This window comes from Phasianus colchicus, chromosome 2 (genome assembly GCF_987193195.1).
Source record: "Phasianus colchicus chromosome 2, bPhaCol1.hap1.1, whole genome shotgun sequence".
Classification (NCBI taxonomy): Eukaryota; Metazoa; Chordata; class Aves; order Galliformes; family Phasianidae; genus Phasianus; species Phasianus colchicus.
Window position 1 is genome coordinate 55,470,857 of NC_143437.1, and position 26,408 is coordinate 55,497,264.

The 26,408-nt window shown below is 44.0% G+C and overlaps 1 protein-coding gene across 4 annotated transcripts; it reads right to left on the reverse strand.

Moving 5' to 3' along the window:
* Positions 1-215: 215 nt before the first annotated feature.
* Positions 216-26,408, reverse strand: MYB (MYB proto-oncogene, transcription factor). Of its 4 annotated transcripts, none has more exons than XM_031610774.2 (16): positions 26,276-26,408; positions 23,277-23,394; positions 21,685-21,756; positions 20,963-21,055; positions 20,338-20,558; positions 18,639-18,873; positions 17,765-17,845; positions 17,266-17,370; positions 15,684-15,941; positions 14,285-14,644; positions 12,621-12,763; positions 11,494-11,608; positions 11,282-11,407; positions 10,492-10,602; positions 9,848-9,955; positions 216-1,241 (listed from the first exon to the last, which is right to left on the reverse strand). In XM_031610774.2, the coding sequence occupies exons 1-16, from the start codon at positions 26,296-26,298 to the stop codon at positions 1,125-1,127; spliced, it is 2,286 nt and encodes a 761-aa protein (XP_031466634.1). In that variant the 5' UTR covers positions 26,299-26,408; the 3' UTR covers positions 216-1,124. The 4 variants fall into 4 exon arrangements, with proteins under 4 accessions (XP_031466634.1, XP_089991883.1, XP_031466625.1 ...); XM_090135757.1 differs by lacking the exon at positions 26,276-26,408 and adding an exon at positions 24,540-25,204; XM_031610765.2 differs by lacking the exon at positions 14,285-14,644.

The following is a 26,408-nucleotide window of genomic DNA, read 5'->3' on the forward strand; positions in this document are numbered from 1 at the left end:
AGGTAGGGAACAATTAGCTAGACATGGAACAAAACAGATAACACGAACAAGACAGTGTTCTCCCAAACATATGAAGGTGCAATACATGCTGTTACGAACCAATGTGAAACAAAACCACACATTGAGACAATTTAAAAAAAAAAAAAATCTCCCAGGAACAGTGTTCAAAAATATTGCTTATTAAAAAAAAAAAAAAAAAAAAAAAGGGCGGGGGGGAATATAAATGATGTAAAAAAAAATTAAAATAAAAAAGTCTGAAATGCTAGTGCATAGTCAATTAGCTAACATCAACATTTGTTTTCTTCCCATATAAAGCTCTACTGCTCCTTTTACACTAGCAGCATGTCTACACGCTAAGGTCTTTAGCAGCAAAACACAGTATTCATTTGGCATTTACAAAATTAAATTACTGAATAAAAATATAATTTTTCTTATAAATCTATGTTTCATACAGTAATATTTTTTTAAAGCAAGCTAATTAACCCCCCCCAACAGAAACACACAACGTATAATGGTCTAGAACCATAAACAGAATGAAAGAGTATTTCAAGAGGAATGGATGTCTGAGCATTCACGAATCAGTTTTCCCCCTTTGCACAGACTAGCGTGTGTAGTAATGCTTTTTTACTTCAGTATTTTACACCAATGCATTTTGTTCAGTGATTTAAAATACATCTGTTTGAGTACCTGCTCTGTTATTATAAAAAAATAAAAAAGAAAACAAAAAACACCCAACCCCTGGATAGCACATCACTGAAATAACAATACTGGTGTATCACGTCTGCTTGATCTCAGAAAGTACAAAAAAAATTGCCTGTATTGTAAGTCTGCACTTAAGATCATTAATTACTGATTAAAACTTAGTACCTAATAATTTAGGCAAGTATCGTTCATTCACTCAAAAAAAAAAAAAAAAAAAAATCTCTTAAGTTGGGTGAAATCCAACAAGAAAATATATGCTCAGTGACTAAATGCACTTCGTGCTCTCCCAACTGTTGTACCACAACAAAGATAGGCTCGTCTCCCATTCATGAAAAGTCCTTGTGCAGAGGAACAGGGACTCCCCAGCGAACGAGGAGTGTTTGCCAACCATAATGCTTCTCCGGAGAAGTTCGTCGGCCCTTTCACATCACCAGAGTCCGGGTTGGGAATGCGGCCATGTACTTGCGTGCCTGGTCGGTCAGGGCCATCTGGTCCTCGATTTTCCCGCAAGACGCCGACTCCCAAGCGTTGTTCAAATGCTACGTTGGAAAAAAGAAGAAAGATTTGGGGTGGACATCAAGGCATTTGTTCGCGGGCCCCCAGCTGCAAACCTGGCAGTAGGTATCGAGCGAGCCTGCAGTGCCAACTCCAAAGAGATGGACACCTCAGAACAACAGGGAAAAAACTCCATCCCTGCTTCTCAACTTGTGACTGCAGGGGTGGGCAAGCAGACCAGCCGCACAACAGCACACAAGCAGAGCCAGGATTCAATGGCTCTCAAGTTCCCACTCACAGTTTATTCTCTCTAAGTCCATATTAAGGACTCTGATGACCCAAGTACAACGAGCAAACAGCTCTGTGCCCGAAGCTGCTTTCACCTGCGTGCAGCAATTAGCATGTGCCTGTGAGCAGAGCGCCTCTGGCAAGAGAGGAGACGTGGGGGGACCCTTGGCAGAAGCAGCATTTTAATTATCAAGAAAGCCATTTTGCTTCTTGCGGTATTTATGGAGGTTAGAGACACCATTTAGTATAATGTTAAACTGAGATAAACATATCTGCACAGAAGGCTGTGCACAGTGTGTTTATTTACTCCCTACACATACAAGATGTTTCTCATTGCCTTGAGCTATAAACAGTAATGAAATTTCAAAGCTCCTGGAACTTACCAGTATTACACACACACTCATATACGTGTATTGTTTTTGTGCTTCAACTCTTTCAATTACTCAGTTTATTTGTTTTTCCACATTGAGATATTCACTAAACCCTAAATAAAAGCCAGATTATTAGATATAGACAGCTAAGCATAAACCTTGAATTCCAAAAATGCGCATGACTGCTCTCAGGAAAGCTGCCTGCCAGCAAGGGGCTCATGGGACCCTTCAAGATTAAGAAGCTCTAAGCCCAAGATCCACCAACACAAAACAGGAGAAACCCTTCCCTGCTTTCCTCTACTTTCAACAAGGTTCATCTTTGCAGCTCAAGATCTACATCACTCAACGAGATGGCCAAAGCCTTCTCAACACTTAGGGCACCAAGCAAAGTGTACTTACTGAACTGCAAACTGGCCACTAAGAGCAGAAGCACCCCAGGATGCCCATGGTTCTTTATGCTGCTCCTTCTAGTTACTAACTGTGCAAGAGGATCCTTAAACTATCTTCTTGAAGAATGCTCTTTAGATTGTAAACAGTGTTATCCAAGGGACATGTACGGTCAGAAGGCAGCATAGGAAATGCAGATAAATTTCATTATAGGCCCTAATCAGGGCGCTGCTACACAGGGACAGAGGTTCTCTGCTCTGGAAGGTTTGCAGCCTAAAATGGATAAAAGCAGTGAATAAGCTGTGTGACCACAGTGGGGAAATGCAGGTTAGTTCTATGGGGTTCCCCAGACATAGCTCTCTCTTATCTGTAGACGAGTTCCAAATGTTGTCTCTGCTACTGATGCCTTTCTGCAGGCTGAACTCCTGCTCAGTTTCAGTAGGAGTTCCCTGCGTAAAGGAGAACAAGGTCCAGCCTCAAATCATTAGTTTCTAGAGCTTTTTGTGGGAAGCCCGCATCTGTGAAATGAACAAACACACAATTACCTCTTACAAGAGTGGTTCAGCCTGGTCAGCTTGTGCTGTGAGCCTTGGGCGCACACTGCAGCCAAAAGCAGGTGTGACACACTTTTTGCATATGACACGCCACAGATTCTTTTATGCTTTGGTTAAACAACTCTGAGGGTAACATTTTCAAAGGTGCCTACATCAGCTGGCAACCTGCAGCCTCCTACTGATCCTCAGTGGGACTTGGGCACCTGCAAATACTTTCCCCTGCTATTTTAGAGGCATTTGCATCAGGGACCAAAGTAATTGTTGGCGCAGTGCCATCGGTTTTGCTTAGAAGTCAGGTACAGTCTGTCCATCTCAAAAGCAATTGGTAACTACAAAATATCCATCATTTTAAGGCAGAGAAATATGTGTCCATTCAGTATTTCCCTGTGACCTTTCAAAGCTTCAAAGAAACTGGTTAAGAGAAGTTAGAGCAGCAGAACCCTAGGAAACGGTAAATATGTAAGGGAAAGCCCATCCATCACTATATGCCAGTTTTTAAAAAATGGAAGTAACTTCAGGCAAGTAGTGTCCCGATTTCATTAATTACATTTCATTGTTAATACCTACACTGAGCTCTTTGTATTAACAGCCGTGTGCTAGGAAAGAAAAAAACAAAATCCGCATCCCGTATCTCCCACATCTCAGCAGGCTGCTGCACGTCACTCCTTCCACCTGAATCCTGCTCCTCGCCCAGCTATGCAAGAGGCGTAGCAGACGCCGCAGGGCTGCAGCCCCCTGCCCTCCCCTCAGAGCCAGCTGTCCCCTCACCCTGAGGGAGCAGGGTCCCCAGCACGTCTGCCCCACACTGCTTACTCAAGCTCTCCTGGAGAGACAGCACAGGACAGTCCACACTACTGAATTTTGACCCTGGTAGTATTTTCCCAGAAATTCATTACACATTTTTTTTTTTTTCTTTTTCCTTTTCTCTTGGGACAATTTACAATGTAAATTTATAGCTTACATCGAGCTCTCATTGAAGACAGTGAGCGCTTGGCGAATACAGAAGAATTTGACCCAAAGTAATGTATTTATTACAGCGGCGTATTTCAATTTTACCCTGGGGAATTCGGGTAACATTTACAGTAGGTATTTTTAATAAACTTTTCCCGTCTGAAGCCTTGGCTCCGAGCAGTGAGCACATAACAAAGCACAATGCCTCGCCTTGCCAGCCCTGCCGCGCGGCACTGGAGGCACGTGTGAAAGTCATCTGAAGGCGAGAGATTCGACTGCCGCTCTTGGCAGCGAGCGCTGGGTCCCATGACCGATGCACAGCATGTTGCCTGGGCTGAACACCCACAGCTAATGGATCGCTTAGCAAAAAGGGAAAGCAGAGCTGGAGGCTGAGAAGCACGGCGCTTCCTTCCATGTCAGAATCTCGGTGAGTATTGACAGGGCTCTGCTACTGGAAAGCATCACCGCTCTGCAGACAGCAGCATTTCCAGGACTTATGAAAAGAGAGGAGACCCGGACAAACAGCTTGGGGTATGTAGGAAAACAGCACAGAAACAAAATCAAAATGTTCCTTGTGGAAAACGCTCATTGTGTCTCCCCTATTGCTCTGTAAATCAGTGGATGAAACACAAAAGCTTTGTAATTAGAAGCCAAACGGCTTGACCCAAAACCCACTGATGCTGATAGGCGTGCTTTCATTGATTTAGTGGGTTCATTCCATTTCAATTCAGCCATCTAAGAGTGGGGTGTTCCTTTTGGCAGCAAAACGCTTAGCCAGTGGGGAAAGAACGAGACTTCTGTGGTATGATTCATTCCATATATGTCTTTCATTGGTTCAAAGAGCAGGACACTATTCTTAATTTTGCTGTTAATTCAAAGAATTTAAGCCTTCTCCACCAGTATTTCCACAGCTGCATTTTGCTCTTCCATGCACAGCAACTTCTTAAGTTACAGCTGGGACTCGTGAAGAAGCAGCTATGCTACTCTGAGTTCCCATAGCATAAAATCACAGACCTCCAGTCAATTCCGGCTGTGTCATTCTCACTGCTTCATTTTTTTTAACCTCAGTAATCCTCTCAGCACATCCTTCTCCTGGCAGTGGAACGACCTCACTTATACTGCAAGGTACCTTAAGCTGCCCTTGGGCAGATGTGAGCAGCAGTACACAGACTGTTTAACTGGGATATCCAGTTAAACTTCAAATAAAAACTTGGAGCATCTAGAGAAAACAGAATTGCAAGGAAAGAAAACCCCATGGAAATTTGCTCTTTGGACTTTAACTAAAATAGCCAAAATGTTTTGAACATTTAGAAAGCTCAGTCTACCAGAAGGTATCTCAGCCTTTTTCCCTATCACAGAAAGCTGGCCTTCTGGCTAGATAATCTGCAGCACATGCCACGGAAAAGGTGGCTTAGAACAGAAATGTAGAATTCTTTCATTTGCAGTGAAACGATCAATGCCAAAGCTTGAAACAAAACATTTTCTTTGCAGTGTAGTAAGATATCATCTAGGACAATTTGGTTTTCTACCCCATGAGGATGAGAAAGGAAGCCCTCCTACATCAGTAAGGACTCCAGTCCTAACTCCAGTCCTCTACTCCATTTGAGAAGGCCTGTTCCTCTGAGGCATGGGATGGTCTTTTCCTAAATTCTGAGGTTTCTGCCCATTTTCAGAATTACAGCTTGCTACATATGTGAGAATAGGATGGCCCAGCTTTTATTATAAGCGTGTTATTAGTGCTAGCAGAGCTATTTGGTGGCACTTTCAAGAGCTTAACTCTGAAGCCCTTAATCAGACAAAACCCATGTTCAAGATGTATGAGCTTTCTAAGATTAATGGGAGATATGGAAAGAAATATGAGAGATCAGGTCTGAGAACCTGCAACTCACATTAGGATATTCAGCACCTTTCTAATTGTGACCTTAAGTAATTTTATTTTATTCACGAATCAGAACACATTGTTGCAAATGCCTGGTAGTCAAACGGTCCATTTTCTGCAACAGCTCTGCAGCTTCTCAAAGCTGAGAGACCATCGCCTGCAGCAGGCAGCTACACCTCCTGAGCTGTTCACAGCCTGATTTCTGCTGCTCTGGGAGGAAAGCTCCAGAAACAATGGCTGACCTCCAGCTCTCAACCACCCTTTGCTTCTCTTGCTTATGCAAAGCATAGAACATGAGAGAAAGGATAACACCCATGGGGGAGAACCTCAGGGCTACTTCTCTTTCCAGTGAAAATCTTAAAACTCCCAGGAATTGAGCACAGCATGTTTCCCCCTTTCCCCTTGATTAATCAAAGAAGGGAATAAGACTATGGGACATTCTTGCTCCACGAGAGTCACAGAGAAGAGTAAAAGAAAGGCTCCTCCTGAAATGTGCTGATGCAGGAGGCTGTGCTGTCTTGCCTGTAAGCACTGTCTTAAAACAAGCTGCAAATGAAATTCCATGTTTCTTTTTTAACTGAGAAAAATAAGGTTAATGACAGCTCATGATCACGAAAAGGTTAACCAAGTAACTGTTTTAAAATCCTTTAGACTTACTCTTTAAAGAAAAGGGTTACATAAACCGCTGAAAGTCAGGAAATTCGAGCTGAAACGTGTCAGTCTGTGGTTAAAAAATGGAAAGTGACAGGAGCTATGGGTTTAAGAACATTCTCTTTAGCTTGCAGGTCTTTTACCCTGCGTTGTTTCCTTTGTTAGTGGGGGAAGAAGATATCAAAGCAGCGCTATTTTCTTAAAAGGTTCCATTTCATGGTGTCTTTTGATAGCCCGCAGGGTTAGGTGGATGGCCTATGATTTAGCCTACTTTTCTAACTGTTAAAATGTCTATGTTAGGATAGTTTGTATTGTGCACTGCTACTTGTGTCACTGCTATGGAACATAATGTGAAATAAAATGTAACTTTTAGACAGGAACAGCCAGGAACATCATTTTTATGTAACCTCTTATTTGGTGCAATTCAAGCGAAATTCAGTACAGATCTTCAGTCTGCCTCAATAAGGTCTTCAGACATTATCCCAAAATCTTAACCCTTGAAGAAGTTCCCGATGAAGCCAAGATCTCTCTGCAGTGAGACTGAGTATAGTTTGAGTGACAAAAAAGTAGGATACTGGTTGTAGCTAACTCCAACAAATATAAAGCAAAAGTACTTGGGATTCATGCAATGCACTCTAAAACCAGTTCCACCCTAAGACAACACGATGGGATGGCGAGACATCTCCTGTTCCTGACAGTAAAAGAACATCCCATACACAACCATGAGATTTGCCATGCAGGACCGAAGTGCTGGCTAAATCTTCATACCTTACCAGAAAAACCCTACATACAGATGCTATTACACCCAACATTTTATGAAGAGGGGAACAAACAAGGCTGAAGCCCAAGTTTCTCTACTGTTTTTCTCTCTTGAATTAGTGCAAAACTGATAGCACCCTATTCCAGAGTGGTTATATCCAGCTACCTGTCTTTGCATGCTAAATGCTGCGACATACTGTTCCTCCCAAGTTGATGGTGAATCACGATGTATTCATCAGCAACTATTTACCAAGTTGTGCATGACCAGCTCTACATCCTGAAGAGTTTGCATGGAACATTTGTAACTAACCAGACTCTGGTGAGTTTGTGGCCAGACAAGTGCCTTTTTCTTTAAGTACATGCAGTGCAAGTTACTAAAGCAATGAAAAATACTGCAGACTTATAAACATACTACTTCCCTCTTACAAAAGTTTAATTAAAAAAAAAAAAAAAAAAAAGAATTTTAGGAACAAATTGTATTAAAAGCATAACAGTAGGGGAAAAAAAAAAAGTGTAGCTCATTCTCTCTACTCTTTCTCTCTCTCCTTCCCCTCTCCATGCACACAGCCCAAGGTGGAAAGAGTGCTGTAATTCTTATTTGGACTGGAGTCAATGAAATTTGCTTAAGTCAGAAAGGTTGGATCAGACCCAAAGTATTAACAACAGCAATGTAAACATACACAGACACAATTATATTTCACTCCAAAGAGTTCTCTAGTGTTTCATTTCTACCTGCATGGAATCAATGGATTTAGACCAATATTTGTATGTGTCCGTGTTTGTGTATGCCTATCTGTATGTGGGAAACACAACAAATTACGAACCAGAAAGTGTAGAATGATAACGTGCTAACATCTGATCACATGCAAAATGCTACAAGTCAAAAATGAAGCACAAATGCCAACATTTTCAACTGCTTTGCATCCTTTAGACAGGTCATGTCCTCTCTGTAGGTGAATGGAGAAAAACATTAGGGGCACAACAGCAGTATATCCCTTCTGGCATGCATCAAACCCAAACTGTGGCTCCTTTCAGCACTGCACAGCACCAAATACCCCTCTGATGTGAGACCAAGCAAGTCTTACAGCAGAGGAAGCAGATGCTCCCTCCTAACCAATGGCACTAAGTCCAGCACAGACAGCACAGTGAGGGACAAATGATACAGCACTGTTATAAAATGCCTGTGTTTTATTCTGAAAAAACTGTCTATGCCATAGACACAGCTACCTCTAGCCTCATTCTTGTTTACATTTCAGCTGAAAAGCTCAATGTTTCCTCATCAGCAAAGGGGGTTACATATTGGTACACCAAGAAGCTAAATCTAAGTATTCATTTTGAGGCTTTTTACAACTGCTTTGTCTTTTGGTTCAACACTTCTTAAGCACTGAAATGAGATGGAAAGTTCCTCTTAACTCAGTTTCTACTCAAGAAAAAGTCCTCTTTATCCAAACAATAAGAATATCTGACTTCTAACATGCAAAACTAAGGACTTTTCCTGACCAAGGAGTAAAGAATGGGATCCAGAACAGCCTACAACCTGACTTGTGTAAACTTCCTGACCAAAACAGCGTAAGTTAGGAGAGAAGGTTAAACAAGTTCTTTCATTTACAGCGGCTTGTTAAGAAATTATTTTTAGATAGCAGGAAACATAGCATTGTTATGGCCAAGATCAAAAGTTCTTACTTTACGTGCACCTTAAATGCTGCATTTTTATTACAGGCAGAGCACAGGCAACCACCATGTAACACAAGACAACCCACATCTCTACCAAAATGTTAGCTACCTCAACATTTTGCCCTAAGCTTACTAAGGAGCCCGGGGTATGGCCTCTCAGGTGTGCCCTCAAATGTGTCCCCAGAGTGGGAGCCATGGGCTGTTCCACCATGAGATGGTTCAAGTTCAGTGCCCAGATGACCGCCTCTGAGCTTGAGTAGCAAGGATGTACTACTGATGTTTGAAATGCAAAAATGGGACTGTGTGTGAAGTTTTAGTAGCTTACATTATAATGCCAGGCTAGAGATGCTTGATGCAAACCCTATTTTGTTCATTCTTTGTTATGGTAAATAACCCCTTATGTAAATTCTGGATAGAAGCAGGAAAAGAAAGGATTAGCCATGTGGACTGTCTGAAAGTCAGGTATTGTGGTGTTAGTTATGGTTTCCTTTCTGACATGATTCACTCTGGAGAATGACTTTCTCCCAACCCACCCATGTGGAGAAGGAATAAAAAAATCACTTATTCACCTGCCTCAAAAACAAAGGCTGTGGTGGAAGGGTAATTAATCACTATCTACGCTGTGTTTTGTTCTCTGAAAGATGTGTGAGGGCCCAATCTAAAGCCCACACAAATTGATGAAAAGGCTGCTAAGGATTTTGGTGGGCTTTAGGTCAGGCCCAATGGAATAGCAATTTATGTATTTGAAAATATAGCAAGTTTATACATTTGTTGTTAACAACTGGAACAACCACAGCTACCCCAAATCCAGCCTGACACCTGGCTGACATTGAAACAGTCACAATTTTAATTCAGCTCAGGGGCTCTAGGATGTCCAAGGAGTGCTAAGGAAGCACTTGCAGACCATCACTCACATCTTCACCTCTAGTGCATCAACAGAGCAGGCACTTGGGGACAGACCCCGACCCCGTGTCATGGCAGCACAATGTTGGGCTGCAACTGGCCAGGAGTGCTGGCTGAACCTGCACTGGCACAGCTGGGCTGCCCAGGTCCATTCTCCCAACCCAGGACAGCTGACAAGCTCTGGCCAGCGCTGTACTATCAACATACATATGTAAAAGTGTATGTTTTGTTACCTGCAGTGGGCTAGCTAGTGGTCGGTTCCTAGGTACAGCAAATGTTTTGTGGAAACTGCCGTCCTCTTCTGACACTGGCATCTTTAAAATTGAGCTGGTGAGAAGATTCTGAACAAGGAAAGAAAAAAAAATGTTTTCAGGTATTGAAGAAAACCACCTGAATTCGTATGTACTAAAAGCAAACTCAGCCTGATTGTGAAGCCAGCAATGGTGGGCACTGCCACAAATACAGCACTCAGCCTTAAGTTCCCAAGTACAAGAGAAATAGCAACACGGAACAATCTTGGTGAGGCACAGACCCATGCATAAGCCAGGCCTCCTTTGCACAAAACAAAGCAGAGCCTCTCTTTCTTTTAAAAGTTTTAACTCTGCAGTCCAGTCATTCCTATACACAGATGCAGCATCCTCCAAGAGCACAGTCTTTGCAGACTGCAAAGGCTGTGACTGCAACATCAGCTACCTTCTATAGGCATCATAGCAACCTAATTAAGAGCAGGATTTTGCTTATTATGTGTTTAATACAGACATAATGAATAACACCTACTTGTGAGGAAGGTCAAACAAAAAAAAACTCTCTCTTGCTTTTAAGAACTTTACAGATGTAAAACAAATGATCATTTGGCAGTATGAAAATATGCACTTACTGGCACATCTTCCATGGAAGATGCATGTGTAAAGAGCTGAGTGTTCAGGTTTTCCCCTTCCCAGTGGTTTGAGCAAAAAAAATTTCCAGCTTTATCTGTAGGAGACTCCACCTGAAAGCAGGAAAAGCACCATGATAAAACCCAGCATCTAACTGACCAGAGAGAGATCAATCTGTCAGTTGTTTAACAAATTGAACAAATATTCTTCACAGCTGTGCATAACGCACATTTACAGTACTTTCTTTTACCACAACCTTGCTCTTTGTTGAAAATGATGTTCAAGGTTCTCAAAAAAATCCCCTAATATAACTTTGAATACTTGCACTCAGTGTTCTGTCAGTATTCAAGAGTTTAATCCTCTAAAAAGGACTGAGAATATATGTATTTTTAGAATTTTAGTGACAAAGTAATATAATGCAACATCCCCAAATGTTCAGGTTTCTAAATCACTCCATGTAGCTTGGTCCCCGTGGGGTTCTTCTATAGTCTTCACCAGTATTAGAAAGATTCAATCCAAATTCCTGTCTAATTTTTTTTCTTTTTAAGTTTCAAATGAAAACTGCATTAGAACAGCCTAAGCAAACCCCTGCTGAAAACAGCAGAAAGACTTCTATGGAAATCAATGGGAGATGAATTAGGCATGCCTAGTACACTATGTAGAACTGACAGTAAGATCTTGGGGCTCACATGAAAGAAAAACAGACACAGCTCTTTAATAGAAAAGGTATTGGTCTAAGTTTCTCAGCAAAGAGGGCTGAATTAAATTGCCTCAGGTAAGTTTGCGATTTACCTCTTGTTTGATTTTCTTCAGCAAAGGGGGTCCACTTTCATGTAGCCCTGCCACTATCGCAGATTCCTCCGACTCCTGCTTGATAACGTCCTGCAGATCTTCTACAAGATGAGTCGGAGTTTGAGGCTGAAAGGAAGAAACGTTACACACGAGTCCCAGAACATCCCTCTACACTAAAATCAAAGCAACTTTTATCATTGTTTCCTTCTTACCAACATCTTCAAAGGACCATATTTGATTTCCTGAGCTGCAAGTGCGTTTTTGAATGGAGTGGGTGTTCTTGGAGAGCTCTCTAATATCGACCTCTTGATTGCAGGAGTTCTGAAACTTTAGAAAGAGGAAAAAAACTTTAGAGGAACTGGATGGAAATATTAACTCCTTACAAAAACACATGCATAAAAGCAATCATTGTGGTGAGATTTTGACAAATATTTTCCTTCAACCATATAATCCATTTTGCTCTTCTGTATTCTTCTGGAAGAACATCTATTTAACTTGAATAAGGTGGAATGGCTTTATTTAAAAAAAAAAAAAACAACTGATGAGTCTATGTGCATAGTAATAGCCTTCCTCTGCAGTTCTGCAGTGGAAGTTTTATTCCAAACTAAGAAAAATCTGAATGCATTAGCACATAACTCTGCAGGGCTCCATCACATAACTCCTTCCTGGGCTCCATCAAAAGAGCGGTGGCCAGCAGGGACAGGGAGGTGATTGTTCCCCTCTACTCTGCTCTTGTGAGGCCCCATCTGGAGTACTGTGTCCAAGTCTGGAGCCCCCAGTACAAGAAAGACAGGGAACTGCTGGAGAGGGTCCAGAGGAGGGCCACGAAGATGATCAGGGAAGTGGAGCACCTCCCCTATGAGGAGAGGCTGAAGGAGCTGGGCTTGTTCAGCCTGGAGAAAAGAAGGCTGTGGGGTGTCCTAGTTGCAGCCTTTCAGTACCTAAAGGGAGCCTACAAACAGGAGGGGAATCAACTCTTTGAAAGGGTTGATAACTGCAGGACGAGGGGAAATGTTTTAAGTTGAGGGAAGGGAGATTTAAGTTGGATGTCAGGGGGAAATTCTTTACTATGACAGTGGTGAGGTGCTGGAACAGGCTGCCCAGAGAGGCTGTGGATGCTCCGTCCCTGGAGGTGTTCAAGGCCAGATTGGATGGGGCCCTGGGCAGTCTGGTCTAGCATTAGGTGGGAAGGTTGGTGGCCCTGCGTGTGGCAGGGGGGTTGGAGATTCATGATCTTGAGGTCCCTTCCAACCCTGGCAATTCTGTGATTCTGTGCGTGCAAAACCAAAAAAAATGAATTCTTGTGAACCTGGCAAGGCAGCGTGACAAGAAAACTTACACGTGATTTTCCTTCTGAGTTTTGAAAGTCTGGTCCCTGTGGAATGGGGTGGTAACAGCCATCTTATGGCCACACACCGGCGTGGAGGTTAGTGCAGGGTTGTCCAGGTTCAGATTTTCGTGATTGGACGATGTGTTTAAGAACTGTAGACAGGAAAAGAAAAAATCAGCAGGACCACCTAGATTGCAATGCCGACTTCTTCACTTGACTTTACTGAACAGAAGAAAAATAAATTACTTCCTTCTCATTGCCATTAGTGACTCTCTTGTCCCTACCACACGGGTAGGTGTGTGTGGAGTACCTGACTATGTGCAAAAAAAATATTCTGCAAACTGTCTGGTTGGAGCATTCAGAAAGTAAGGACTAATGTTTCTATTGGGAAATCATAAACAAGACAACACTCCATTCCAAACAGAAACCACCTCTACCACTTAAACATCTGATGTGGATTTTCTGCAAATAGATTGTAATTAATATCAAGAGCTTGAAGTAAGAAACAAGAGAAAATGAGTAGGGGATGTTTCATGAAGAAACCCATTGGAAGTGGGGTTTCTACAATTCCACAAATTTTTATTAGGGGAATCTAGATACTTCTGAAGCAGTAAATAAGGCAGATATGACAGGAAGATAAATTTCTTATCATCTCTCTCAAAACAAAGTGCTCCATTTTCACAACATAAAATGAAATTTGCTGCCTACAACGGGTGTATGGAGTATTTTCAGCTGACTGAAAAGGAGGCGGAGATAACAGTTTGAAGAAAATTGCTTTTCCATGAGTTCCTCTTGGCAACCAAAAATACGGCTTCCATTTCTAGTATCTATAAATCTGTGAGTGTTGTGGTATCCTTCATTTGGACACTGATTCACCAGGTTACCTGCTGGACTTCACTTGTACCAGATTAGAAAAATGCAGTATGTACAAAAACATGGATTTTACTGGACAAGTGATATATGATTAAAATACCTCACACATAACTGGAGATATGGTGGGAGATCATTATCTGCCATCTATAGATATTCTTCATGAAAAAGTATTTCTCTGACTTTAACGCCAAATCAAGGAAAAAACAACAGAAACAGACAAACCAAAACCAAAACACTTTTAAATAGTGCTGCAGCTGTGAAACAAAGCAACAACGCACAGGAATTTCAAAGTGCACACTGGGCAATCATAAGAGGCAGATTTTCTCCTCATTCCTATTCCACTCCGCTCCACAATTAGAATTTTCTGGTTGTTGCCAGTTTGTCTCACAACCCGAATGCTATTTAAATGCAGTTTGGGGTTTTCTAGGTCAGTGAATCATACTGTAAGTGGACAGTGATGGAAAGTATTACAAATGATCAGAAATGTTTAACTCTAGTAGCTGAAGGAGTTAACAGCATGAGAAAAACAAGCAATCGCAATCCCCTACAAAAACAAACCAAATCAAAAAAGAAAAACCCAAGCTCCGCAGATGAATTTGAAAGAAGAAAATCAACAGTTAGCTTGCAGATGATCTACACTCAGTGGTGAGGACTAGGAGTAGTGAGAAGATTCAAACATGGAGTGAAATCAACAAGTGCAACAGTAATTAGTCATTTGTTCCAAAGGATTAGTTTCTAAATTGTTAACACTGCAGCAACTTTTGAGAATTAGTAACAGCTGTGCAGAAGTCTTGATCTACCTGAGAGGGAGAGAAGGGCAGGCTTTTGACAGGGGAGTGCTTAGAAGTTGAGCTGCTGCTGTCAGCCAGTCCCAAGGTGCTACTGGGGCCACTGGCTAAGGGGCTGGCATGCCCTCTCCTTTTGCGAAGGACCCACGGAGCTGCACTGCCCTGCGAGGCAGACAAGGACTTTGGTGAGCCAGGAGAGCCCTGACTTGTCATGGTTTTGCTCAGGTTTGCGATGGGGCATCCTGGAGATCTACAAGCACTGGCCCCTCCATGCTGCAGCTGCACGGCTCTGCCTGAAGTAGCTTTGCCAGCCAGAATGTCTGTGTCGTCAAAGAATTCAAAACTGCTGAGATCACCCCATGATGAAGGATCCTGAAACAACGTGGGAGGCATGGAGCCATAAGACAGTGTATAGTGCCACCTCATGAAAATCACTAGGATACAAAGCCTTTCCCAATTCAATTCTGCTTGACCGTGTTTATTTGAGTACTGATACTCAGATCTCTTATTTGTGTTTTCGGTCTATATGTCAAGCATATCAAGCTAGCAGCCTATCAGTGTTGGTGGCAAGTGAGGTCCTAAAGAAACAGTCAGTCAAAAGATGTCCTTGCTATTGGCTAGTCTATCATTTTCTGTGCAGAACAAAGACAAAAAATCGTTAGGAAAAAAATCCATGTGCCTTGGACTCCTAACCAAGATTGGTCTCCTCTGAGCCAGCACAACTGCTCTGGATGTGCAGAAGGGGATGTGGCACTGCGTGAAGCCGACCCCTCTGCTGCTGAAGCAGAGTGCCACCAGCAAACTTATTTCGCTGTATCACTCCTGTTACACAGAGTACCCTGGAGATCATGATGGAAAAAGGCCATGTCAGTGTCACTCAGCTACCTTGGAGTTAAAAACAGTGTTTGCAGTTCTTCACATACGCTAGGGCAAACCCCTTTTGCTGTAGGAAGCAGCAATTGATGCTACAACAGGAAATTTTAGAAAATGATGCAGATACATGATCAGTCACATGTAAACCTATAGCATGTGTCACTTCCAATCTAAAAAGTTACTGCTTCACTGTTTAAAATCTTCCATAATGTCTCTACTTTTAGTTTAGGGAGATGCAACACAGTAAGAGGTTGTTTCAGACTCGTAATGTGTCGTTTGCTAAGCACACTCCCATACCAAGGTGTAGCAGGAATTGGAGACACGCACAGAAAGCAAACGCTTCCACACTCAGGGGCTTCACTTACAAGCAGCCGGATGTTGTTATTTCAGAAGCTAAGCTTCGGATCTTGTAGCAATTAGAAGTTACTCAGAAAAAAAGAAAAAAAAAAAAACAACAATACTTTTAGGATGGTCCCAGTTCCTCTCCCCTTACTCCTTGACCACACACAAATGCACCTGAGGCGGCAGTTTTACTTACGGAGTCTATTAACTGGAGTGTTTCTGCAAATTCTAAGAGATTCTTAACATTATCCAGGATGTTGCTCTGGTGAACAATCATGCACCGTGCAGGGGACGCACTTTCCTCAGGTAAGCAACCATGATCCACTGGCGGAGATGGAGTACAGTGGTGATGTTCCCCCAAACAGGAAACAGGTGCATTGTCACCACTGGTCCTGGTATTGTCAGCAACTGTGGTGCTGTGCCAGCCGGGGTAGTTTGCTGTGTGGTTCTGTGTCTAAAGGAAGAAGCAAAAAAAAGGAAAGGGGGACGGGGGGGGAAAGGCAGAAGGAACTTAGCAATGAAATTGCATAAGGCATCAGATGCCACTGGAGGAAAGATAAAAGTAGTTGCATCATCATCTAAAAACTTATGCCTATGAAACAATTGTCAAGATGTTTCCTTTCATTAGTGCAAGACTTTTTGTTTTAAGTAATTTCAGCATTGTGTTTGTTATCCCAAAGTTACCTCATAATTCACTTCCAGGATTATGAATGTGTATCATGACTAGTAGCTTATCAATTTGCATTGCATTACTCCAAAAGTTCAACAAGTGACTGCAAGTCATTTTCTGTGAGAAGCATGAAACGGCAGGGTTTCCCTAGTGAGCACTCAGCACTGTAGAAGGCTAAAGAGTTTAGAGTTAGAGTTGCTTTTGTTTGCTTATCTCCTTCTCTTCTGCTATCCCTGTCTAACGCTACAGCTTACACCAATGCAATGAAGAGGCTGTCAAATCAACGTGGTTAGGAAAGCAGAAGAACATATTAACAGAAGTTTCTTTCCAGTGTGATCATGCAACAGAAGAAATTGCAAAACATTAACTAAAGTTAAAAAGTGGCCAAACTAACGTATCGTGCATGCAGTTGTTTTTACTATTAATTTAAATATTACCCAAAAAACAAAACAAAACAAAGAATCTGCTGGCTATCACCTATCTTCCAAAATGATTTGTGGACTCTTGGCTTTGGTGATGGTGTTAAGTAACTAAGTGCAGGTTTTCACATATTAACATTCAATGGCACATACAACAAAGTGTAAGAATTCAGTAATAGCCAGCATTTGTTCCACACATGCAGTTATGAAGGATCTACCATTATTTGGAGAAGTAAAACAAACTGTCAAACATGCACCAAGTCTGAAGCTTACAAAGTGTATAAAACACAGCTGAAGAAAAGAATACAACAGAGAAGAAAAATCTAACGTATAGGCACTACATTTTCATCACATGAACCATTGCACACTTTCAAAAACGCAGATCCCATTGGTTTAAGATCTGTGGGATTTTTCATTTGAGTACAATCATCTCGTTTCCAACATTACGTAATGTTACAGAGCCCAGCCCTGCTCCCACTTTGCAAAGTAAAATACCTGCAAATTGAATTTTTTTATCACAGAATTTACAAAGCAGATACAGAGTATGCATGTGCTATGTTTCATCCTTTTAAAACAGAAATATAGAGCCTTGATTAGTATCAAAGGCAAAGGGGGAGTAAAAAGTTAAAAAGACAAGCACTGGGGTAATGCTGCTATCCCTCCATCCAAGCACACAGTGACAATCTTACTGGTAATGCCTGCTGCCCTTTCAGTTCATTCTCAGTCGACATTAGTAGCAACTCTAATTCCTTTATTCGTTTTTCTTTCTCAGGGTCTTCATCATTATAGTGTCTCTGAAATTAAGAGTTAAGGGAAAAGAAAAGATAAAGGATAGGATGTAGCAACTAAAATGCTTGTGGCTTGCCGTTCTGTGGTTATAATAGCCAAATTAGACTCAAAAGATGAAACAAATGTCAATCGTGTTTTCCACTATCAAAGTCCCTGCTGAATTTCAGTTCAGACATTTGAAATGGAGAAAGCAAAATCTACCACGCCAGAAGACAACTACAGTGTGTTAAATTCACTTCAGAAAAAGCAATTATTAGCCAGGTCAGAACTCCCCCACCTTCCCCATTTTCTTTCTTCACACATATTACATTAAAATGTTTCCTTAAGGTAAGACGTCTGCATTTTGACTTAGCAAAGGTTTAACAAATTGTCTCTCGAAATGATGTTCAAATTATCTACCTGAATAGCTGCAGCAGCTGGCTGAGGAACATTGACAATATTTACATGCAGTGCTACTGGATATGGGATCTGACCAGGGACCTAGGCCAAAAAGCAAAAGAGACTAAAAGTTATTACTACTAGCATAGCACCTGCCTACATTGTGAATCTGCTTTAAAAACACATTTGCTTTTACATGCTTAATATTATCAAGAGAAATCCCCAAACATTTACAAGCAAAATGAACAGCTTTTAGAACATGACAGTGAGTATTACATAGGGAGAAAGAACATTTATATACTTAGCATGTACCCCACCTGATGAGAAAAATGAATAATTTGCAGATGCATTTGTGAGATGTTTCTATCTCAAAAAAAAAAACAAAAAACAAAAGATGCAATTTTTTTTATCATCTAAAACTACATTGTAAGCATTTAAAGCAGTGGCCGGTTTAATTATTAATTTCATTATTAATTGTTAATAGGCATGGAATCAGATTAAAACACTACCGTTTACTTGGTTCTGACAGGGAATCCGTACACAGAGTATGGCCAAAATGAACCCAGAAGATTTTGAGACAGAACAGAGTTAATCAGATTCAACTCATTTTCAACATATCTGCATTCACCACTATAAGAAATAGCACTCAAAACATTTCCAATGGTTACAAGATGCTAACAGTGCTGAACCTGACTCCACCCATATGTCAGCAGTCGATTTGAAGCAGACATATACTCATCACTGCTTAAGTCCAAACCGTCCTCACCTGACCCCAAACACAAATCAGCTCTCCACAAACGGGAGAAAAAAACTTGGTTTTTCTGGAAATCAGCTGAATTGCACCCATCCATCCCACAGAAGGAAACAAAACTGAAAAGCGCATTCAGGAGCTTACGTTTTGTGGCTCAGCAATGTGGTAGTAGGGGTAGTCACTGCCCAGCGGGGCCTGGCCGGCCCCGGGGAGTGGGCCTGCAGGTGGGTTGTGGGCAAAGGCCATCAGGTGATTGCTCTTCTGGAAGCCGGTGGCTGCTGAGGGCAGGCCGGCTTTGGAGGACTCCTGCAGGTAGCCCTCCTGCTCGACCTTCCGGCGCATGGTGGAATTCCAGTGGTTCTTGATAGCATTATCAGTCCTGAAACAGAAATGTGTACGCATGAGGGGTGTTTTAAGCGAGGCTAACAGGCAGGAGGATGCTGTTAGCATTTGTTTGAATCCTGAGCAGTGCTCTGACTTCCCCCCGGCCCTGGTCTTTACAAACGCTACTCTGGACCTCTCAGGAAAGATGCTCACTGTAAAAGGGAGGGAAAAAGACAACTGAGCTACTGTTGTTTATACGCTGTCTGAAGCATATAAAGCATATAAGCCTGAAGTACTCAAACTGTAAGCAGTGAACACCATCAGTTTCACCCCGTTGCCATGAGGTGAGGTGACACTGAGCCCAACACTCCTCTGAGCTTCCCCTGAAGACTACCAGCACCACCTTTGCAAGTCTTACTGTTTTATTGTGACTCACTACTGGAAAGAAAGGCTATGGAGCACAGCTGTCAAAAGACCAGCTTCCAAGCAACTTTCCAGCTGACAACCTAGGCAATGAGAGCACTATACTCTGCACACAAACCCGGTAAACAACACTGTTGTGATAGCTCTTTGCCTCAGAAAAACTGAGGTTCAAACTCTCAGAATCATGGGTCAGAAAAAGTAAACTTAGCAAGTCTGTGAGATTGTATACAGTCAGCAACAGTTCCTCTGCTTGAAAAAAGTCACCACCACATAATATTGTTGAAATTAATATCAGTGATGTACAGAGAAACTTTCCAAGTGGTATGTGCTTTCTTGCCTTCTTCTAGAAGGTGGAAGCAGCTTATGGAATGCTCCCTTGAAATGATATCATAATCTCAGGCATTGAAGATGCTTCAGTGAGAAACAGGAATAAAAATGGGAACAGAAAACCCTCCTTTGCTTACAGTAGTTGCTCAACACACTTTATGTTGAGTCACTTCGACTGTACAGTGAGTAAGACTCTGAATGCCTAAAAGTATATGTAACTTGTGCATGTGCTTTCAATGAGATAAGTATTTCCAGGACTGCAGCCCAAGGAAGTCAGCTTCTCCAATTTTATATGAGGATTTATATGTGGATAATAGGTAAAAAATTTCAGGGTGATTCATGAGCAATGACAAATGCTGAAGCAGCCTTCTCCTAAATCATTCTGAGCCCACATACTGGATTTCACTTTGCAGGTACACTCTTGGCTGAATGCAAACTAAGTTCCACTCTCAAGTTTGACTCTTCACTGTTAAATTAATTTCAATTTTGTCAATTATTGAACATACATTCAGGAAACTTGTACAGTCTTGCTCTACTTACTGCTTTTTTGTCTATGGCAAACATTAAAAGCATGTAAAAATGTCATGCTGTTCCATGTACTGACCAAACAGCACAGTTTCCCACTGAGACAAAAGCACACTGATGTCATTGGCTTGCCAGGTTTTGATTCCAAAATTTTCTATTTATAATGCAAAGGCTGAAAAAGCCTGCTTGGACCTACAGCTTTTCCCTTTTTTCCTATTTAAGAGCTGAAGGCATATGTCATTACCGTCCAGGCAGCAACTTTGCAATTTCTGCCCATCTGTTTCCCAGTCTCTTGTGTGCCTGGTAAATAATTCTATCTTCCTCTTCTGTCCAGGAGGTTTTCTTCACTTCTGGATTCAGATGGTTGTGCCACCTCTCCCTGCACTGTTTTCCAATTCTTCCCTTCAAGTGCTTAGCAATGACCGACCAGCGCTTTGGACCGTATTTCTGCACGAGTTCTATTACCTTCAAAGAAGGACATAAAAACTGCCTGTATTTAATGATGCATAATGAATCAATGAAAGTTTTACTGCAGTGGAGAAGTATTCTCAATGACATTTTTCAAAATCGCTATTGAAAAACTAACACAAAATTAAGGTTCCCTGTTTCCCATTTACACTTTTACCCAAAAGAAAAAAATCTCATAACTGTTACAGCACTTCTAGATTGCATTTCTACATTACAGCGCTATAAAGCAAAATTAAATAGTTTGCATAGAAAACTTAGAAATACTTAAGCATTGATAAGGCGGTATCAGTCCTGCCTCAGGCCACGTTACAGTTAAAACCACTCAGCTCTCTGGAAATTTTGCCCCAGTACATGAAATCTGTTATTAAGGTATTAATTAAATGGAAGGGAAAACTGATTACCCTTTGATCCTCCTCTTTAGTCCATGGACCTTTGATAAGTTCTGGGTTTAATACTTTCTGCCACCGGTGCTGGCACTGAACATCTGTCCGATTCTAATGAAATATAAAACACACAAGTAGATTATTCTTTGAAAAAGATGAATGTGGAGTGATAACTCTTATCTATGTGCCTCCAGCAAATTTCACTGCCAACTACGATTACTAAGAGAGAAGGGAATCATACAATAGGTCAGAAAAGAAGGTGCCCAGCTATCATTTGGTCAGTGGAACTATTTCTATAGTTTCTGCAGTTATGACTCTATGGTGCAAACCTACACAACCTCAATCTTCATCCTCTGGCACAATAGCTGTTGTGCTTCTGCTACAGCTGCAGTGTTCACAGAACAATTCTCTTTTAAACCACTTACCCAGACTTCACCAAAGCTACTTTTTTTCTCTGCGCTAAGACATTTTGTTTCAGCTTTACATTGACCTTTGATCATGCAACACTCCCTGCCCCCCATTTTAGTCTGTTTGATGTTCCCTAACCCTCTCTGAGAAGCGAAAGGAAAATTAAGGCAAGGGCTTCACAGAGTTCTAACCAAACTTCTGAGGTCTCCAGATGTGGAGGTTTTATCTCCCGCAAAAAAGTAAGTACAAAAACCACTCCCCTTTCCCTTACTTGGAAACGTCTGATAAAGAGTTGTCACTAGAATTGGAAACAGAAACTAATGTCCACCTACAGGAAGGAAATTGGCAATGACTTTCCAGTCTTCTGTGCCATTCTGCTCCACAAGTTTCTTCAGTTTCTCATCCTGAATCATTAAAAATAAATAAATAAATAAAATAATTAATATCACAATCTCTTATGCTGTAAATGAAAGGCACTCAAAATTAAGTTGCCCACTTCTAACTCTGTATGTATCTATTACTTTTGTTGGCTTGTGTCTTGAGAGTAAGAGGAGGTGGTCTGTGGTCTTCTTGTATTTTTAATTGCCCAGATCCGGAGGTTTTTCTTCTCCCATGGATTTTGGTAGGCTCTTTACAATGCTGTAGGAGAAAAGCTGATTTTTTCCATGCTCTCTGACTCCCATTTTACTGCTCCCAGCAGTATAACTGTTACTCTGTTACTGGATTTACAGGAGCGCTTGGACATTTTTGATGCCAGGCATCACAGCAAACAATGACACTGAGGCACCCAGCTGTCTGGGGACCTCTGGAAATCACAGCCTTAAGCTTTGAATGTCTTGCAAGTAATGGGACTTCCAGTAATTTGCTCATTGCCGGTCCGCGTACAATGAAAGCACAATAAAATGAATGTTCCTAATGGCTGTGAGGGAATTTTGCATGCTTGCAACAGCAAGAAACTCAGCCCAGTATTTTTAATGATAAGGCCAGAAATATAGACCCTCGAGACAAAAGAAAGCAGTGTCATGTATTGGGAAAGATCAAGATAGGGGAACTCACAACAACTGCCCCAGGAGATAGGAGGGGGGCAGTGAGTCTCATTGGTATTTCCCAGGGCTCTCCTGGTCCATGTGACATGGAAGAGGCCACTGGGCCACGCAGCCATTACCACCACAGCCACTGTCATAACAGCAGGCTGTGGCTTAAAAAATAAGAAGTGCTTGCAAAAGGTGACCTGCCTCTGTTTATATATCAATACACGTTGTCAGAGAGGAGAAAGTCAAAACATAACTCAATAACTGTATTAATGCATTTCACAATGAGCACAAACCAGCTCAGTGGCCATGGGACATCCACCTGGCAAAGGAGTTTGATATCAGAATTTATCTGGAAAGTCAGCACAAGGGTACCATGACTAAGGCATATTCCGATCTTCAGAGGCAAGACACATCTCAGATGCTCAATTTTGGTACCACTGGGTTTCTTTCTTCCAGCTTTTAATTTAATTTCCACTCGGGATCACAATGCTGCAATTAAAGTGCAAATTTCAAATGGCACAAAAAGACTGCAGCAGTTTCTGCCACAGTTGTTTGCTGCTGTGGGACACAGAGCACACGTCAGCTTGCACATAGCAACCACTCTCAAACACAAAGAGGCAGCGGGAAGTGCCCGACACTGCCACAGGTGACTCTCAGTCTGTTTCTCCAACAGGGATTACAGAAGCTCAAATACCTGGAAGGCAGACCGTGGTGGACATTAAAAAAAATAGTGTTGATAGATTTCATTTAAAAGAAACCAACGATCCTCAAAGCGAAGTAAAACACTGCATGTAACTAATGGGTCAAAACCATCTTTATTCTCAGCGCTGTCACTGCTACACTCTCCCTCTGACTTCCCCCATGCAGGAGACAACCAAACTGGCAATTACCTCCTCACGGGTCCACCTGGTTTTCCCTAGGTGACGTTTCCCAGCCTTAGGAAGCAGGCCGTCGTAATCGTGGTCGTACATCTCAACATCTTCTTCATCATCATCACTGCTGTATATGCTGCAGCAGGAAACACAGCGAGACACAGAGCGGAACGTGAGGACTGGAGCTACTTAATTACACAGCACACAGAAAACACACAATCTTTACAAAGGTTACACAGATAAAAGTTTTAAAACTTGCACAACAAGATTTTGTTCTGCATTCTGTTGTTCTTGTATTCCGAACTGGTTCTGCTGTTTTTGGTATCCACAGATACAAGCAAAGGGCTGGCAGCCTCCTCGCTGCCATGCATGTTTGGACCTGCTCACACTGTTAGATCGGTGGTGAATTACACATTTGGCAAACTTTCAACCAATGGGGGTTTCGAATTAGAACACAATGTTTGGGACAATAAAGAGAACTGGAGGCTGTGTCCATTACACAAGTGCACGCTCACGATCTTTAACTCATGCCACACGTTCTGAACAATGTTAGTGGTTTGCTATGGCCAATAGGACAGGTAGCTGCATGGCTCCCAAACAAGATACATGAATATAAAAGGCTCACCCATAATGATCTTGTTTGAGCCCATGTCTATGAGTCCTGTGTGTGAAGGCAGAAGTTTCTGTGATGAAGTGAAGCCAGTGAGTGGTAGCGTAAATGTGGACAAGCATACAGAGTATCCTGCAACCAACCAATGAAGGATCGAGCCACTCTGCACTGCCCATTTTGCTAACTCAAGGCTTTATTACCTCTACTCCATTTCTAAATACCTCATATTGTTTTTGACACACTGCCGCTCACCTCCTTCATGACTAAGGGATTTCCCCAGAGGCTATCAAGGGTGAAAAGGGCTCTCACCGCTCTAACAAACAGCACTTTTCGCCCAGTGAACCAGGATGGCTTTGCAACCAGGACTGCCTTTCTGCTGGAAAACATTTTATTTCCAACTGTTGTGATAGGAACAGCACTTTTGACACTGTGGCAGAAATGAAACCCACAGAAACAGCCTTATGTTATGAGACGAACAACTGTGATCTATCTGATGGCACGGAGCTATGGGATGTTACAGGATGACTAAGGCAATCAAATAAAGTCATTTTGTAATAATCCACTACAACCTAATTCCCAAGCATTGTTTATCCTGTTTTCGAGAAACCACGTTTTAAATTAATCTGCAGCAAAGACGCAGACACCTCGATCGCGGGCTGTAGAGCACACACCCTTTAAAGCACGCGGGGTTAATCGCGCCTTCACAGTCTGCAGCCCTGCTTTCTGCCCCGCTCCACGCAGGACGCTCCTCATCGCCTGCTCCCATGTGCGTATCCAGCTGCCGCGGCGGCCACTCGGCGCCCGGGTCACGCATCGACAGCGCCGTCGGCCGCCGGGGCGGGCAGCGTTCGGGCTCTCATCCGCCACCAGCGCTGCCCTTCCCCTGCCGAAACGCCGCGCACGGACGGCCGTGAGCCTGCCCGCGCGCAAAGGGAGCTCTGCGGCTCCCAGGAGTTTGGCAGAAGGAAGAAGCGCATCCCGCCCGCGCCGCACTGCTCCCGGAGCACGCTCGGCAGCGCGGGCGGCTCGGCCGGACCTGGCTGACGGAGAGCCCAGCGCGCTCCCCGCGTGCTCCAGCGGCAGGAGAGCGCCCCTCGCCCTCGGGATACTCGGAGCCCCCACAACTTTCCCCGGCGCAGGGGCTGAAGGCTGGAGCCGGAGAAGCGCCGGGCTCTCTCTTAGAGCAACCGGCTACTAGGGGGGAAAAAAAGAGAGAAGGGAAAAAAAAAAAAAGGAGGGGGTGGAGAGGAAATGACTCGCTGCTGCCGCTACCGCGATTGAAGGAATTCGGGCAGCAGCAGCCCCGCGAGCACAGCCCTCTCCCGCTCCGCTCCGCGCCGCGCCCCGCGGGGTTGGCGGCAGCCCGCGCTCCGCTCCCGCCGGCACGGCCGCTCCCGACGGCGGCCGAGTCCCTGCGGGAGGCGCCCGCGAGGCGCCCGGCCCGGCAGCGGCAGGCGGGGTGATTCATAGCGGCACCCCGCGCTCCGCCCGCCGCCCCGCGCCCGCTGCCACGCCGAAAGCCCCTTCTCCTCGGGAGCGGCCGCGCAGCCCCGAGCGCCGCCGGACGGGGCCGGCAGACGGGCGGGGAACGGCAGGAGCGCGCCTCGCTCCGCTGTCACAGCGCAGCGGGAGGGGAGGGGAGAAGGGAGGATGCAAAGAGAAAGAGAAAAAAGCCTCCACGTGTCCGACCCGCCGTCCGCTGCTAATTAGACAACAACCCCGCGCCAAACGCCCGCCCGGCAGCGCAGCGGCGAACGTGACCACGCGGTTCTTACTGCCGCCCGCCCGTTCTGTCCTGTCCCGTCCCGTCCCGTCCCGTCCGGCCCCGGCTCGGGCAGGGTGACAGCTCCGCGGAGCGCACCCCGCAACCGCCCTCCGCCGTGTGTGCGGGCAGAGCCCAACCTCGCGGCGCGCAGCTGCACCGGTGGGGCAGAGCTGCGCTCCTGCGGGGAAGAGGCAGCGGCTGCGAAATAAAATGGGGAAACAAACAAACAAACAAAAAAAGAAAAGAAAAGAAAAAGAAAAAGAAAAAGAAAAAGAAAAGGAAAAAAAAAAAAAGAAAAAGAAAAAGGAAAGAATAAGAAAAAGAGAGCGCCCAGCCCCGCGCCCGCCGCCCACCTGCCGTCACGGCCCGCCGGCGATGAATGAATGAATGGGACGGGACGCGCTGCCCGCCGCCCCGACAGCTCCCGGCAGGCAGCCCCGGCCGGGCGGGCAGCCAGCTCCCGTCCCTGCGGAGCGCGAGGCAGCGCGGGGCGCCCGGTGCGTCCCCTCGGGGCGAGGGACGCTGCGGGGCCGGGGTAGTTCAGGTCCGACGGGGGCGGCCGCGCCGCCGCCCCGCTACGGGAGAGCTCTTCCCCCGCAGCCCCGCGCCCCGTGTGACAGCGCGGACCCCCCGCCCCGTTACCTGTGCCGGGGTCTCCGGGCCATCCTCGCGGCGGCCGCTGGGGGAGGAGGACGGGGGAGCCCGCGCCCGCCGCCGCGCCCTGCTGCCGGGCTGCGCCCAGGCGCTCCGCCGCCGCGCAGCGAAGTGCCGAGGA

Bases quoted from the DNA above. Each gene is read 5' to 3' on its own strand.
- MYB (XM_090135757.1), bottom strand. From the start codon at position 24,682: ATGCGTGACCCGGGCGCCGAGTGGCCGCCGCGGCAGCTGGATACGCAC. The intron at 18,874-20,337 runs GTAATGACATAT...TTTCTGTTTCAG, and splicing joins GCAAAGTTGCTGCCTGGACG to GACTGATAATGCTATCAAGA. The intron at 10,603-11,281 runs GTAAATCGCAAA...TCCTGCTTTCAG, and splicing joins TGAAGAAAATCAAACAAGAG to GTGGAGTCTCCTACAGATAA.